Genomic DNA, 16769 nt, shown 5'->3' with positions numbered 1-16769 from the left:
ATTTTCATACAAAAAAACAAAATTTTGATTTGAGATGTTAGTTTAAAATTTTTAACAGCTAAAATTACAAACAAATCTCTCGTCTGAATCCAGTATAGGACTATATTAAGGGCGTGTGCGAGTTAGGCTAAGTTGATGCTAAACCAAATGGGACATTTTTTGGGATTTTTTGCACTGCACACATTTAGACATTTATCAACACGCATCGACACATCACCACATTATCGGCACAACTTAGAATTTCCCTCATTTAGAACGCAACTTAGCCTAACTCGCACACGACCTTAGTTTATAATTTTATATTTTTCAATTATAACATTTTTTAATAGCATTTTAAATTATCTTAATATTCAGCATCAGTTTCTATCTCTATTTCCGAATTAAACAAATATTACTAAATAAAAAAATGTGATAATCAACAGTGTAAATTCTTAGGTCGTGTGCGAGTTAGGCTAAGTTGCGTTCTAAATGAGGGAAATTCTAAGTTGTGTCGATAATGTAGTGATGTGTCGATACGTGTTGATAAATGGCTAAATGTGTGCAGTGCAAAAAATCCCAAAAAATCTCCCATTTGGTTTAGCATCAACTTAGCCTAACTCGCACACGTCCTATATCGAGAGTCTACTGTACTTTGTTGTCTAAATTGTATCTTAAATTCGAACTAGACATTTTTTCGTTTTAGTTTAAAAAAAAATAACGATTAAAAAAATCGGTTGAGTTTTGGGTTTTTGTTCCAATAAAAATAACGCTTTTTTCGGTTGATTTCCGAGTGAATATTTTTTATGTAATATTGTAACAATTTATTGTTCTAATTTTAATCATTTCACTCATTATTTTGAAAGAACATACCAAACAAATTTATTTCATAAAAAAAATTTTAGGTTATAAATAAAAACTTTTTTTTTAAACTTCAACTTATCATACATTGAAGTTTTAGCAACTGTAGAGGTTTGCGGCTAAAGAGACAGGTACTGAACAGAATAAATATTAATAGCCAGGTTACGGTTTTTACTCTAATAGATTTGTGGCATTCTTTCGGTTTTTGGTTCAGTTCTGGTTCAAATCCTTTATTCTAATTTTACATAATACTATAAATTATTATAATATATATTATGTATAATATATTATGATATTATATCGAAATTGATTTAAGATTTTTTTCAACTTTGTATATAAAATTATTATATTTAATTATTAATTATATCTAATTATATTTATTATGTATGCAAAATATTAAATAATTAAATGTTTATAACATTAAAAAATAGTTTTAATTACTAATTGAACATATACTATATCGGTTTTTTTGGCTAATCATATACATAATCATCTATATGTTTGTTATAAAGAAATTTTTAATTGATTGATTTGATAATAATGAAAATAAGAAAATATTATTAAATTTACTTATATATTAACTTTTGTTAAAATATTTAAAAAATTTATTTTATTAAAATAGAAAATTTAAAGAATCTAATCAAAATATAAAAATCTGATCTAATTATTAAATTATAATTAAATTATTATTTAACAGTAATTATTAGAAATAAGAACAAAAATAAATCAAGTACAATATATAAAAAATTGTGATAAATATTAAAAACAGATCAAATAGATAATACTATTATTTAGTTAGAATTAGAATTCAGAATTAAAAAAAAAAATAAAGTTAGTTTAAAGTAAAAAGAATCCAAACTAAATAATAAAAACTAGATAAAAATTAAGTAATGATAATTAATTAATAAAACTATATAATAAAAAGTGTATTTCGTGATCTATAGCGCCAACTTCGATTTATATTGGTTTAAAGGGATAATTTTTAGTTTTCGCCATTTTGTTTCCTTTCTATTTAATACCATCAGTGATAGACATAAATACGATTTTACTTTTTCGTTTTTTTTTTTCAAAAGAAATACTGGTCTGATTATACCAGTTCAGTATGTTTGCTTTTTGTTCCCTTCCTTCAATAGGTTTATACTCTTATACCTTACAGACTTATGTCCTGTAACCGTTATCAGGTTTCTAATTAAAAATCGTATAAAATTATTTTCGAACAACCAATATATATAAATTAATTAATAATAGTGCAATTAGTAAAAATATTATGTTTAAATAATAAACACAATAAAAGGATATGCTTCAATGAATTAATTATGGTTAATACTATTTTAACGTTAACGTTAAGTATATTCGATCCATGTATATCACTTTTAATCCTAAATTTTTGTATTTATCAGTTCCTAATGATTTGTATGTATATGCAACGTTAATTATTTACTATCTTTATTAAAGGAAAAGTAATGAGTAATGATTAATAGTAATACTAATAGGATTATTATTTGTAGTCATTAATAATAGTAATAAGAGTATTATTATTAATTGTCATTTAGTTGACTAATAGTCATAAAAGCTGACTAATAGTTATAATAATAAATGATAATAGCCATTGTGTTTATTCTTTTTTTATTATATATATTTATCGAATTGTAAAAATTATATAGTCCGCAAACCACTATTATAAGCACCATCACGTATGAAATTCTATTTTCGTCTTAAGTGATATTATTTATTGGGAGAATATTGGTAACATATCGGAGAATATATTGCAGAACATATAAAAAATTTTTCGAAAGAGATGACAAATACACAGACTTATATTTGAATATAAATACAGAGAACTATTTAATTTAGTTTAAAAAATATTATCATTGTATTTGAAAAGTTGTTTAAATCGCAAATTGGATTTTATTGTAGCATAATAAATAAGTAGATTAGGTCACGACAGCGATCCCAGATATCTATTTAAGCCTATAATTCATAGCGTTCCCCAATAAAAAATTTGAAAACTATTCTATACCTTGGAATGCTTTTTAAGCAGGGGTCTTGTAACTAACTAGGTTCCTCTGTATATTAAGTTTTTAATGTGTTTAAAATAAATTAGTAAGTAAACAAAAAGACAGAGACACTTACAGATCATTTGACCCACTTTAATAACAATTAGTTAGATTTCTTAATAAAGATAGCTTCTGTCGAAGAGTACCATATCTGATTTGTGTTGAGGGAATATGCTGTGTTCCTAATGTCCGCTTTATAATTCATTTTAGAGTTAGACAATTGTATTAAATATGTGAAGTTTTGTTCTTCTGTAGACATATATGATTGTATAATAAAATTTCCCACTGAACAGCATTCCAAGCTTCGCCAAAGGTTGTAGGTGGTTTTGAAGTTTTCTTTATACACGGTTACTTAATGGGTCAATAGCCCTAAGAGGATCCTCTAAAGATCGCCAGTATAACCTAATTTCATCTATGATTATATAACTGTTGCTAAATATATTTATACTAACATATTAGTAAAGTTCAATCCTGAATTTAAAAAGAGATAATTACAATTCGGTGGAACTATACTACTTTTGAATAGGTATATCCTGAAATATTGCCTCTAATATTATTAATTAATATTTATATATATATGTATATTATTAATATTATTATTATTATTAATATTATTATTATTATTAATATTATTATTATTATTATTATTAATATTATTATTATTATTAATATTATTATTAATTATTATAATCACTTCACGGGTTCTTTATATTTAATATGCGACATGTCGTAAGGACCAGTTACAATAAATAGAGGTTGAATTAGTTGACATAGAAATATGCAACTACAAAATAGCCAAATAGCGATTAGTTGTGCCGTAACATAAACAAATTCAATTCGACTGATATAATACAATATTTCAATGTATATAGTCATTTGAAGAGACAAAGACAAGGGAAAATTTTGAAAAGGCTGTAGGAGGTAGCTGCTTTTGGAACCTCATAATAGAATCATATAGTTTGCTCTTAATTCTCCACTAGATATTTTTACCTTTTTAGCAAAAGTAACTAGCAAGTGTTGACACTTTTTGGAATCAGAAAGTAAAAGTTGATGTTTAGATTAACTTTTGTGGAATTTTCTAGAGTTTACAAGGTTGACAAGAAACAAGTTTTGGAATTTTCTGTCTTAAAAAATTATATATTATATATTAGTATCATATTTAAGATATGGTACTCTCAAAGCACAATGCTTTATCTGTAAAGATTTTTGAATAATATATTGGATACAAAGTGTACGCAAAAAGTTTGATCATGTGAGACAGAGAAGTTATTGATTAAAATTTTTTTTTTAACTTCATAAGTGTATTTAATAGTTTGAGAATCAGTACATATATGACTATTTGAGTTATATAATATATTTATTATATTGTATGATAAGCTTAATTTTGAAGAAAAGCTTAGTGGCTTAGTACACCATAAGATTGTTGCACATGACTGTGACAATTGTTTTCTAAAAAAAAATAAATTATTTTTCACAGTGTATTTAATTGCAATACTTCTTAATCCCACTTTTATTATAGAAGAGTTATATTTCATACGTCGACACCGGTAGGGGTACGTGAAGTCTTCAAATATTTAAGGGCTGTATAGTGGGTATTTGGAAGTTTGTAAGAAATAGTTAGTAAGAAATAGTTGAAAGTAAAATATAGTAAAATACTAAAAGTAATAGTAAAAGTTTGTTTATATTTCAAAAATAAAAACTAAACGTTTTTGTTACAAGTGTTTTTTTTTTAATATTAAAAGTTTTAGCATTACTATCGTTAATTACTAGTCTAATAACATAAAAAGGAAAATACTTAAGGTCTATAGATAACATAATAAGGAAATTTAACAATTGTAATAGTTAGCATTCATTACATTTTCTTATTCATATAGAAGTACATAAGTATGTAAATAAAATATTAGAATATATTTTTTTAAACATTGTATATGTGTATATATGTTCGCCTCAATACAGGTTAGTAATGATAATAAGTATATTGTATATTGAATGTACATTTTTAAGTAAAAAAGATTTTTTTTTATTAATACTTGTTTATTTTTTGCGCTATATCTATAGAAAAAATTTCGAGTATCTTCTGGAAATTATGTTCCCTTTGCTGATCAAAATTGGGTTATGTTTTGAATATATATGTTCTAATATATAATTTTTGTTATAGATAGATTTAAGAGATGTGTTTTTATAAAATGAAATAAAGTTATTGTTTGAGATATATTTGTATATATAATGTATTCTTCATAAAAAATCTATATATATAAAAAAAAATTCGTTTAATAAGCTAAAGGAGTACAAAAAAATGTCTGCCACCTGAAAAGTACCGTATTGTGAAATGAAATTTTACGGCTCTATATATTTTAGAGTCCATAAAATCTTTCGTTAATGAAACATCAAAAAAAAAGTACTAACTTTTGATTACTGGTTTTTGATTACATTCTTTAAAATTAAAAAAAAAATTAACAAAAATAAAATTCTTTAAATTTATTGTTTCGTTTTAATCGTAACCCATTTCGCTTGGGTTTACGATTTTTCTCATTCATGAAGTATTGCACTTAATCGCTCCTCCACTGCTACTTTTCTAGACTTCCACACAAATTCACATACGGCAATCACACAAGCTACACCCATACCGCCCATTAGTACTACGAATACTCCACCCACATTCGCTAAACCCAATTCATTTGCCGCTGATGATGATTTAGAAGTTTCCACACGGCAATTACCACCTCCGCGTTTTTCCTTCCACCATCTAGTTTTCAGTATGTGCAGTTTACCTTCTTCTTGCAATTTTAGAATAACACCGTTTATAGCCGTACGATAAGGCGAATCTATATTAAAAAAATATAAGTGTATTATAATAAATATTTGCACAAATAATTTATTACAGTTCAAATTACTTGGTGGAGTGGCTATGCCATAGCTCTTTGTGTCCAACATGCCACCCACTTGAGTGAGCTCACAATTACGTTCTGTCACGTATTCAATAGATGTTGACTCCATTAAGAAAGCGTAAGTGCCTGATTATAGTGAAAAAAAATATAAAAATTTGACATAAAAAGTAATGACAGATATCAACATATACTATCTATGTATGCTATATATACATATATATTTATATTAAAATACCTTTGCCTTTTACTACACGATCTACACCTTCACCATTACTCGAGGTAAATACGGAAGGTCTTGCGGAGTCCATAAATGACCACATTCGTTGATATGTTGAGATTTTAGAATCCTATTAAAAATGATTTCTATTGTAAATGATCTGTTTCTTAATTGTTATATTTAACATACCCTAAAGAAAGCGGCTGTGCTGCCACCTTTAAGTGCTCCGTACTTTATACGTGTCTGCTTCGCCAAATCTTCAGCACTTTCGATTGGAGAATCCATACGTTCCACAGTCAGAAATGCTGCCAAGTTAGCAGTGTATGAAGAAATCATAATTAATGTGAAAAACCACCACATGCCAGCTACCATACGTGTAGATAAAGCTCTACGGAGTTAAATAAATATATTAATTAATTAACTAAATCACTATATTAGTACTGTAGTCACACTAACTTTGGTAAGAAATCGCAACCTTGTTGCATCAGTGATCCAATAGCAAACCACATACAATTCAGTAGAGTAAATTGACTTTCCACTTTTTCACCATGTGCATCCGCATATGCTGGCCACTCATATGGCGTAAATCTTTAATTTATAATCATATATATTTCGTCTAATTATATATATATTTTACAGCTGTTAAAATACCTTGCCAAAATAAAAAGTAAAACTGATACACCCAAGTACGCTGTAGCCATATAAATCCAAACATCTAAAGATAATGGTGATAGGAATGAAAAAAGATTTGGTGGTTGCTTCACTGGTTTTCTATATAAAATTGAAACTCCTAAATTCATAAAAGGCATAGTGAAGTCTACTGCCTGCTCTCGTTCAAATGTAATGGTTAAGTCCGCTATTGCAAGATCTGCTCTTTGTTCCAGTAGTTCGCGTATCATACCGTTCCATTCACTGTGTAGAGAAAAACAATGTAATAAATTTGGAATATTATTAGATATATTTACAGACCCTGTTTGTTTGTTGAAACTGCCATAGCTACCGTCTGGTACCAACTGAATTTTATAGTTGAAACCAAGAGCAAGCGATATTTCATGTATAAGATCAACAGCGTATCCCTCAAATTGATCATTTCCAGTTAGTGGTACTGAGGATTCTTTACGCATACAATAAGGATTACTCTGTAAGGAACAATTTTAAAAAAATGTTAATTTATTGTTTTTGGAAAGATAGTTGTTTCTATCTATTAGTAGTTGTTTTTAAAAAATTAAAAAAAGTGCAAATTAAATGAATTATTCTTTTTCAACTATTTATTAAAAAACTTGTACATTTTATCAGTATAATTTATCAGTATATAATTGGGTTAGACTATATTATTCTAGCTGGTCGTAAACCACATATGGACTTTATAGGTTCAAAGCAATACCAATTCCAGGAAAGCCTCTTTATAGATTTGTAGTACCTATCATTTGTAGTATGATGACGACGCTTTATGCAAATATAAGGATGCTTAAAGTTTCATTCCAGAGATGTACTCCAGAGATGTACAACACAGATCATAAACATAAGTGGTATCACAAAATCTCAATTTTTCAGTATTTATCTATTTATCGACCAATTTATTACAATGAATTTTAGTGTATTCCGGTGTCGATACTTGGAATACTTTTTCTTTAATACTCATATTAGTTTATTTAACTACATTATATATTTGAATCTATTTAGCACTAATTTTTTTTTTGTATATATATAGAAGTGTTTACTCTAAAAGTTATGATCACATTTTTGACAGCCTATTACTTACTTACTTACTTACTTACTTAGTTGGCTATTACAGACGTGTGTCGTCCTTGGCCGCGTCGAGTAGCCTCCGCCAGTCAGCCCGATTAGTTGCTTTCTGACGCCAGTTGGTAGTACCGAGCGCCCCCAAATCGTTGGTCACCTGGTCCTTCCACCCAAGATGCGGACGTCCTCTACCGCGTTTTCCACCTGCGGGTACCGAATCAAATACCTTTCTAGTCGGAGCACTTTCTTCCATTCGCACAACATGACTAAGCCAGCGTAGCCGCTGAATTTTTATGCGCTTAACTATGTTAATATCGCGGTATAGCTCATACAGCTCATCGTTCCATTTTAATCGATACTCGTCGCCAACGCGTAAGGAACCATAGATCTTCCGAAGAATTTTTCTCTCGAATGCTCCTAACGCCTTCTCATCACTGTTGGTAATTGTCCAAGCTTCTGCACCATACAGCACGACAGGCATGATAAGGTATTTGTAGAGCCTGATTTTTGTTTGTCGAGAGAGGGCTTTATTTCTCAATTGCTTACTTAGCCCGAAGTAATATTTGTTGGCAAGAGTAATTCTTCGTTGAATCTCTAGCCTGACGTCATTTTTGGTGTTTAAGCTGGTTCCTAAATAAACGAAGTCTTTCACAACTTCGAACTTATAATTGTCAACAGTGACGTAGGTCCCAAGACGCTCAGGAGATTTGTTTGTTGACAGAAAGTACTTTATTTTGTCCTAATTTACCACAAGACCCATTTGTTTTGCTTGTTTTTCTAAGTTGGAAAATGCCGCACTGACGACGCGGGTGTTCAGACCAATGATATCAATATCGTCGGAATACGCAAGCAGCATTACACTTTTTTAGAATATTGTGCCAGTACGGTTTAAATCTGCTGCTCGAATTATCGTTTCCAACATTAGGTTAAAGTAGTCACACGACAAGGAGTCACCCTGTCTGAAACCTCGTTTGGTATCAAACGGCTCAGAGATGTTCTTTCCAATTCTAACGGAGCTGGTGGTGTTGCTCAACGTCATTTTACATAGCCGTATAAGTTTTGCTGGGATACCAAATTCAGACATAGCGGCATAGAGTGTGCTTCTAGTCGTAGTGTCAAAAGCAGCTTTGAAGTCGACAAATAGGTGGTGTGTTTCGATTTGTTTTTCTTGAGTCTTCTCCAGGATTTGACGCACTGTGAGTATTTGGTCTAGAGTGGATTTGCCAGGTCTGAAGCCACACTGATAAGGTGCAATCAGTTGGTTGACGATTGGCTTCAATCTTTCACATAGTACGTTTGATAGAACCTTATATGCGATATTTAAAAGACTGATCCCGCGGTAGTTGGCGCAGTTTGCAGGATCACCTTTTTTGTGGATTGGGCAAAGCACACTTAAATTCCAATCGTTGGGCATGCATTCATCCGACCAAATGTTGCGAATTAGCTGTAGCATGCATTTTGATAGCTCTTCGCCACCAGCTTTAAACAGCTCAGCCTATTACAGTTGGTAAATTTGGTAAATACAAAAAAAAACTGATTATGTAGGGCAAAAAACCCATATGTCTCAGAATTGACAAATAGAAGAATAGTTTTGTGTCCCAGAAATACCTTCTTACAAATAGCTCTCAAGAACTCTGCAGTTTACGCATATCCTTGATATATCCTTGATTCCTTTCACTTTTTCACCAATGTTAACCTACGTTATAGTGTGGTAAAAACTTCTTTTAACGGATTAGACGGCGTGATTTGTAACCGAATTGAAGCTCTACAGCAAATCTGAACTCAATTGATATATCACTTCATCTCACAGAGAATGTCATACATACAATCAAACTACTTTCAATCTCCCCATTTCAAATGCCTAGTTTCTAAACGTAACTTAATTAATTTCTTCACATTTCCACTATTATTTCTAATGTACCCTTTAATGTATAACCCTTCACCTCATTTTCTGTACTTGTTATCCTCTAACTCTTTCTCATATCCTCTCATCCTAACGCTTTTTAAATCTTATCTATCTTCTATAAAATAATATAATTTTTTCATAAAAATGATCCACTCACCAAAATAGTAGTAACGATTAAAGTTTTATTCTTAAGGTTTGCTTCGATTTCTTTTTGCTTTTGACTGAAAGTACGAGTGAAATTTATTCCTTCCGGTAATGTAGAGTTCCATGTGCCAATTTTTCGTACGCCACCTGGTCCTAACTCTACAATATCAAGTATAAAATCTGTGCGAAAACCTTGATGATCGAATTTGATCACATTTGTCAATCCTTTCATTTCAACAATTTTCATATAATTGATTAAACTAAAACCATGTTGCCAAGTATTTTGTCCATCACAGCTTATTGGATGTATATCAATCTGCTGTGATGTATCCAAATCATGTAATGCTTTTGCAAATAAATGTACTGCATCATACATCAAAGCTGTCTCAGCCTTCACTGTGGACAAATTTGCTGAACGTAGTTGACCCTTCTCTTCGATGCTCCACTGACGTACCATATCCGAAACAATTTTATCGTTTATTAAACGAAAGCCTGTGATATTAGTACCACCATAACGGAACTCTTCAAGATTTACTGTATGCAGGTCAAGTGAGGTTATTAAATAACTATGATAATCACTCATCATGCCAACTTGTTGAGCTTGTTTGAGCACCTCATATATCTTCTCAGTTGTACAATCGAGCACAATATGTGCCTCTGCAGAATTTTTTATTTGTTTTAACAGAGGTCTGCAATTGTTGGGATTAGTATTACTTAAAACATTTGTAAATATAAAAATATCAAAAGGATTTACGTACCTGTAATCACCTGAATCACTTAGTTGGCGCACAGTAATGGGAAATGGTGAAGTACCGTGCGCTTTGAGTAACTCTTGTAAACGTACTATGCCATCATTACTCTCATAGATGATAGTAAAAGTTTTCCAACCCCAATACTTAACAATATCCACATAAGCCTGCGGAAATAAGAAGGATAATATAACAATAGTTGAAGGAAACATACTACAAAGCAAGTGTGCATTAGTATTTTACCTTTGATAATGTATTCGGATGTGGATAAAGATTGACTAGACAACTTTCGCGGCGCAAACGGTAGTCCCAGCGATTTTCCAAATGTGGTATCTGTAATAAAATATACGTGATTACTATTATCATTATTATTAAGGATTAAGTAGTTTAAGACTTTTGTATGCAGTGTAATCCTACCTCCATGTTGTCACAAATGCTTTGCACATGACTTGCGGTGTGAGAGGACTGCGGCCCGAATATCGCTGCCACTCCAATATTAAGTAAACCGCAAACTGCAAAGGAAAATTAAATCTCTTCAAAGACTTATATTTATGTTTATACATCTAAAGATAAACATATTTAAATAGTTTTTGTGGATAATATTATTCAAAGTTTATGTTTTGAAAGGACTATAAAGAAAGTATGTTAAGTATATTTTTATGCTTAAATAGTTTTTCTTCTTTGTATGGATTTTGTGTATTAAAAAGTTTGTGTCAATGAATTTCGTTTCAAGAGAAACTTAAATAGCATTTTTATTTAATATTTGCCAAAATCAAAAGAAAATATAAAGAAGTGGCTACTAAAAACTTTTATTTATTTTTATATATATTTTATGTTTAATCTTAATTTTTTTGTATACTTAATATTTAGTTTTGCAGTATGAAGTTGAGTTGCGAAAATGATTACATACTTACGGAAATAAAATATACAAATTATAGTACATAAAATATAATATATAAAGTATTGTCACCGATATTTAAGTCACGACTTAGATTTAAGCATAAGTAGCAAAAAAATTTTGTAAATAATTAATTATTACAGAGGCTTCGAATAGTAGTAAATTGTAACAACAAGAATTTTATAGTGTTGTAATTACTACTGTTCGAAACCTTTCTATTAAATTCAATAGTTTATATTAAGTAAAATAGGCCTGCAAATCATCATTATTATTATTATTAAATTTATGCTATGAATGCACCCCGACCTAATAGAGTAAATCGTCGTAATTGGTGTTAAAATCAAATTTAAAAAATTAGATTCAAATAATAAACTAAAGTTATAATTATTATATACGAGGGCGGTTTGATAAGTCAGTGACTTTTTGAATTTTCCGCGCAGTTACTCCAAATGCAACAGTGCTGCGTTTAGCTGTAATCTACCAGTGGGCAACTTTTTAATTTTGAGCAAGCTACGTCGTTCAGTTGGTGTTTGATAGCCGTTCAAAGCAGACAACATCGTGAATTTTTATGAAAATGGAAAAAAGTGAATTTCGTGTGCTGATTAAGCATTCGTGGCCAAAATCCACGAATTGGGATACGAACTGCTACAGCATATTCGCCAGAATTAGTCCCTGGGACTATTTTCTGTTTCCAAACCTAAAAAAATGGCTGGGCGGTAAGAGATTTGAGTCGAATGAAGAAGTCATTACCGAAACAAACGCGTATTTTGAGAGCTTTGAGAAAATCTATTATTTGGAGGGAATAAGAAAATTAGAAAAACGCTGGGTTAAATGTATCGAGCTAAAAGGTGATTATGTAGGAAAATAAAATGTTTATTTGCCGAAAAAAATTGTTTAAAAAAGTCACTGACTTATCAAACCGCCGTCGTATTATATATAATTCTTATATTTTATATATTATTTTATATAATTATACATAATTATTATATTTGCAAAAATGATAAAAATAATACATATACATATACTTTTTAAATATAAATTAACTATTTAACCAATCGATTTGAAAAGGTATTAAGTTTAAAAAAAGAGAAGGATATAGCTTTTAACTTATTAACCAAATGTTTTACTTATACATAAAATGCTGTTACTATTTAGATAGATCTATAGTGTTGAATAGGTCTATGTTAAGTCTAAAAATTTTTTTACTAAGGAGTATAAAAGAGGTCATAAAAACTGTGCTGTTGTAAAGTTCTTTACTCAATTTTGAAACTGGGACTGATATCATATTAATTACCCTTAGCAAATAAGATCATACTAACCTAATACCGATACACTATAAAACCATAAAATATATGAGTTGTCATTGAAAGATAGATTGAAATACTGTACTTTTAAAGAGTGGTCAGTCTGTTAATATTTGTATCGATAGTTAAAATATATCGGAAATACTTCTATACGTTTTTTATTATCGTACACTCTTTATCAATAAAATGGTTTCAGGTTACAGAACTAATGTACTGTATTACGAGAAAAAGGTGAATTTATTCCAGAGGAATATAAAATTGGAAGATTTAATATAACATAGTATAGCGCTGTCTATATTCGATACAAAATAAAAGCAAAATGCAGTTAAGTCATATCTAAGCGTAAAGACGATTAAGATTAGCTTGTTTCTGTCATACGATTTTTGATTAGATACATGAAAGCAAAAAACAACCTCCAAACATAGGTCTAGTTCAATCTAATATTACTTCAAACTGTAAAGCTATATCGGAGCATGAAAGAGATAATTCAGTCATTTATTTTTTTTTTGGTATGTACTTGCTAGAAATAACAAAAGCTGTATGATGTTTTCTTCCTTCGCTCAAACTATAACGACGGCTTCATTTTGAGAGAAAAAAGGCTTGTATCTTAAGGTAAAGGATCTTTTACCTTAAATATTCTCAGACTAAGTTTATTTTTCTAAACGCACGAATGGTTTGGTATGACTGCTGTTAAATATTTTTATTTAATTTATTAATAATAGAATATATGTGAACAAATTTATTTAATTTAATTAATTAAGAAATTATAAATTAGAAATTCTTAAAATTGCTGATTAACTTGATAGGTAATTGAATTTTACAACAACTTGGCAAAAATTGTTTCAAGCAATAAATTTTAGATCAACTTACTCGTATAGTTGATAACAGAATTATAGTATAAAGAGATTTATTGTTAGGTATGACATTTAGTTCATAATAAGTTCAAAACAATACTATGTATGCAATATAGAATTTTAGATATTTTTTAATAAATTGTTTTAAAATAGCTACGTAAACATATTTTTATACTCTAAATATGGTATATTTAGCATTCAAACGACCTTTTGCGCTCAGATTATTGCAATCAATCTTTTCTTTAGAAATAAATATGGATGAATTAATAATAAATATTTTTACAAATAAATCTAATTTATATATAATGTATTGTACAATATTTAATAAGAAATTTGATAAAATTGTTAGAAAATTCCTTTGGATTAGAAGTAAGTGGGAATGAAAGCCATCAACTTTAGAAAAACAAATCTATCTGATCATTTTAAGTTATCGTCAAATGTGATATCGTTATCCAATGAATATATATCATGCTGGTGTAGATTCACATATTTTATTTTATTGTCTCAGAAAGGCTACAGTCACCAAAAAATGCCCTGTACCATTACGGTATATAAAGATATATATGTTTTACTTTATAATTTATAAGCAGTCGCCATATGAAATAGTCGATATCGTTTTTAATTCAATAACCTATTATCCTCCTTAATTCATAATAATAGGTATAGGCTTTAGAGATGATTAAGCTTAGACAATTTATATTTTATTTTTAAAACATTTAAAATATTTTATTTTTAAAAGAAATAAAGGAAGGTTTCTGTTTTTATTTGACGATTATATTTCAGGACCATTTTAGCGATAACTTTTGTAGGTCGTCTTAGCGTATGAGCGATCCATTCAAATTCATGTTTTCGAAATTTCATGTTAATATTAATATAAAATTAATATAAATATATATATTATATTAATATAAAATTAATATAAAAGTTTGTTTTTTTCCATTGGTCTTCGTTGGATAACCACTCTGTTCAACTTCGAGGTATTTATTGTTCCGAATCTCGTATCGCAGTCGTAAAACAGTACTGACAAAAGACATGATTTAAAAATGGATATTTTAGTTTTGGAACTGTATTGTTTGGAAGATTAGATCTTATTCGATCGCGTAAGTGCACAGGAAGTCATATTTATACCTGTGTCAGTGTCTTTCTCTATACAACTGCTTGAGATATAATTCTTTATATCTTTCTTTTGAAAATTCAAAATTCTTTTGAATTTTTCTATTGCATTAGTCTACAGTTTCAAAGGGTTGTCAACTTTTATACTGATACGTATTTTTAGTTTGTTTTGAAAACATAAAATGTATTACAGAGAATTTACACTGCGTCCTAGAAAGCCATTGCCTCCCTTTCGCCAGATATAAATTGCTGTATTGAACCAGGGGTTTAAATTTTTACTGTTTCTTAGTCCTAGTCTTAGTTCTCTGTTTAAATATTTCTTAGTCATATATTTCATAGTCATACTGTTTCTTAGCGCTATGAGTTCGCAATTTTATTTTTTCTTAGTTCTTATGTCTTCACGGTTTTAGTGTCTACTAATCCTATGAATAGCTATATTATGAACCCTAAACTAGAATCTAGACAACATACGCCTTAAGTAACTTATTGAACGTATTTGAGTATATAAACGAGGACATTATGGTGTGATTCAGTAGCAATTCTTAAATCTAATTGATTGATTAGTTAATTATTAATTAATTAATAAATATTAATCTAATTATTAGTTTTTTAACTTTTTATAATATAAATATCATATTATATATACAAATATTTATTAATATGTAAATAATATTTAAGTTGATAGTAGTTTATTTAGTCTGTCTCTTCTAAATTAGTTTTCCGACTTACCTTTTTTGCCGGCATGAAAACTATCAAACGGCGAGATGCGCTCTATTTGCGCCACTAATTTTGACCGTGGCAAAATCAATCTATCAGCATTGATACGTTCAACAGCTTGTCGGAAGGCCAACTCCTGGTTGTCATCAGTGGGGTGAAATAGACCACCTGAAACAATGTTAGGTGAATACCGGAAAATAGACAATAAACAAAAACATTTCAGGCACGCGGGAAATTTTTTGTTTGTTTACTTATTTTTTCTGTTTGCTTTTTGTTTTTTGTTTTTTGTTTTTAGTACTTTTACTACAAATTTAACAAACATACGCACACACATAGTCATATATACAATCCGCACACACATAAAGTTGAAAGCAATAACAAAAAATCAATATATCAAAACCGTAGATACATCCTTAAGGATGTCAAAAACTTTTACTGCTTTCAACAGAAGTTATTTACCTATTTTGATAATATCCGGCAGCGAATTTATGATTTTCAAGCAAGTTGCAATAATGCAAAGTGACAGCAAAATAGTTAAACTCTTGCCTCGCATTTTGTTTATCTTTATTTTTTTTAATTACAAAATTCCTTTGGGTTTGTGTTCTTTTACAAGTTTTTTTTATACAATCGAAATATAGCGCGGCATCTTTCGTCTCCTCGCACGTTTGAACGCCAGCAAAGTTACAGTTGTACTAAAAGAATTTTTGCTCGAGCTCCGTTAATGACTTATGCTGTTATCAGCCAGCATCTGGCTGTGGTTTTGACAACTGCAGCAACTGCGCAGTGGATGCTGGCAATAAAAGCTAAATTTAATAAAAGCTTCAAAAGAAAAGCTTTTGTTTGGTCGTTAATGTAGACCGTATTAATATTACGGTCTTTGCCTATAACAAAAGGCACTGCTTTATCTACAAAATGAAAAGTTTTAAAAAGCTTTATTGCTTTTGGATTTTTAATCAGTTGAAGCTGAAGTAAACATTATAATAATGTAAAAACAGTGGCGGCATAAGGTGCAGACTGCCCTAGGCATAATAATGAAAGAAAGCGAACGAGTCTTTAATTAGCTTTGTATTTACTAGTCAGATGGTTTCATTAGAGTGTCGAAATTGTCCGTAGTATAAAGTATTATAATTCATAGATTTAGGCCGTGTGCAAGTTCGAGTAAATTGATGGTAAATTGAGGGAAATAGTAAATTATATCGGTATAGCGAAGGTTGGTATTTACCAGAATTTCGAGTAGAGTAAATTTGATAAAAGCTAGCTATATTAGGTTTTAAATAAATAAATAAATAGATAAATAAATTTGAAAACTCCTAACCAAAAATAATAAATAAGTCCAATAAAT

The 16769-nt window shown here is 29.4% G+C and overlaps 2 protein-coding genes across 4 annotated transcripts in view; one reads left to right on the top strand and one right to left on the bottom strand.

The window, feature by feature from the left end:
• Positions 1-16769, top strand: part of LOC119685160 — a 28976-nt gene that overhangs the window by 10565 nt on the left and 1642 nt on the right. The window lies entirely within an intron of this gene.
• Positions 5358-16108, bottom strand: LOC119685157 (glutamate receptor ionotropic, kainate 2). 2 transcript variants are annotated; one of them, XM_038099368.1, is made up of 13 exons: positions 15887-16108; positions 15440-15595; positions 10959-11053; positions 10785-10874; positions 10551-10708; positions 9806-10481; positions 6969-7138; positions 6651-6911; positions 6456-6587; positions 6189-6387; positions 6018-6129; positions 5777-5908; positions 5358-5719 (listed from the first exon to the last, which is right to left on the bottom strand). In XM_038099368.1, the coding sequence occupies exons 1-13, from the start codon at positions 15978-15980 to the stop codon at positions 5424-5426; spliced, it is 2571 nt and encodes an 856-aa protein (XP_037955296.1). In that variant the 5' UTR covers positions 15981-16108; the 3' UTR covers positions 5358-5423. The 2 variants fall into 2 exon arrangements, with proteins under 2 accessions (XP_037955296.1, XP_037955297.1); XM_038099369.1 differs by having other exon boundaries at positions 5424-5719; positions 5789-5908.

The sequence above is a fragment of the Teleopsis dalmanni genome, chromosome 2 (assembly GCF_002237135.1).
Source record: "Teleopsis dalmanni isolate 2A chromosome 2, ASM223713v2, whole genome shotgun sequence".
Taxonomy (NCBI): domain Eukaryota; kingdom Metazoa; phylum Arthropoda; class Insecta; order Diptera; family Diopsidae; genus Teleopsis; species Teleopsis dalmanni.
This window is presented reverse-complemented; position numbering and strand designations above follow the sequence as displayed.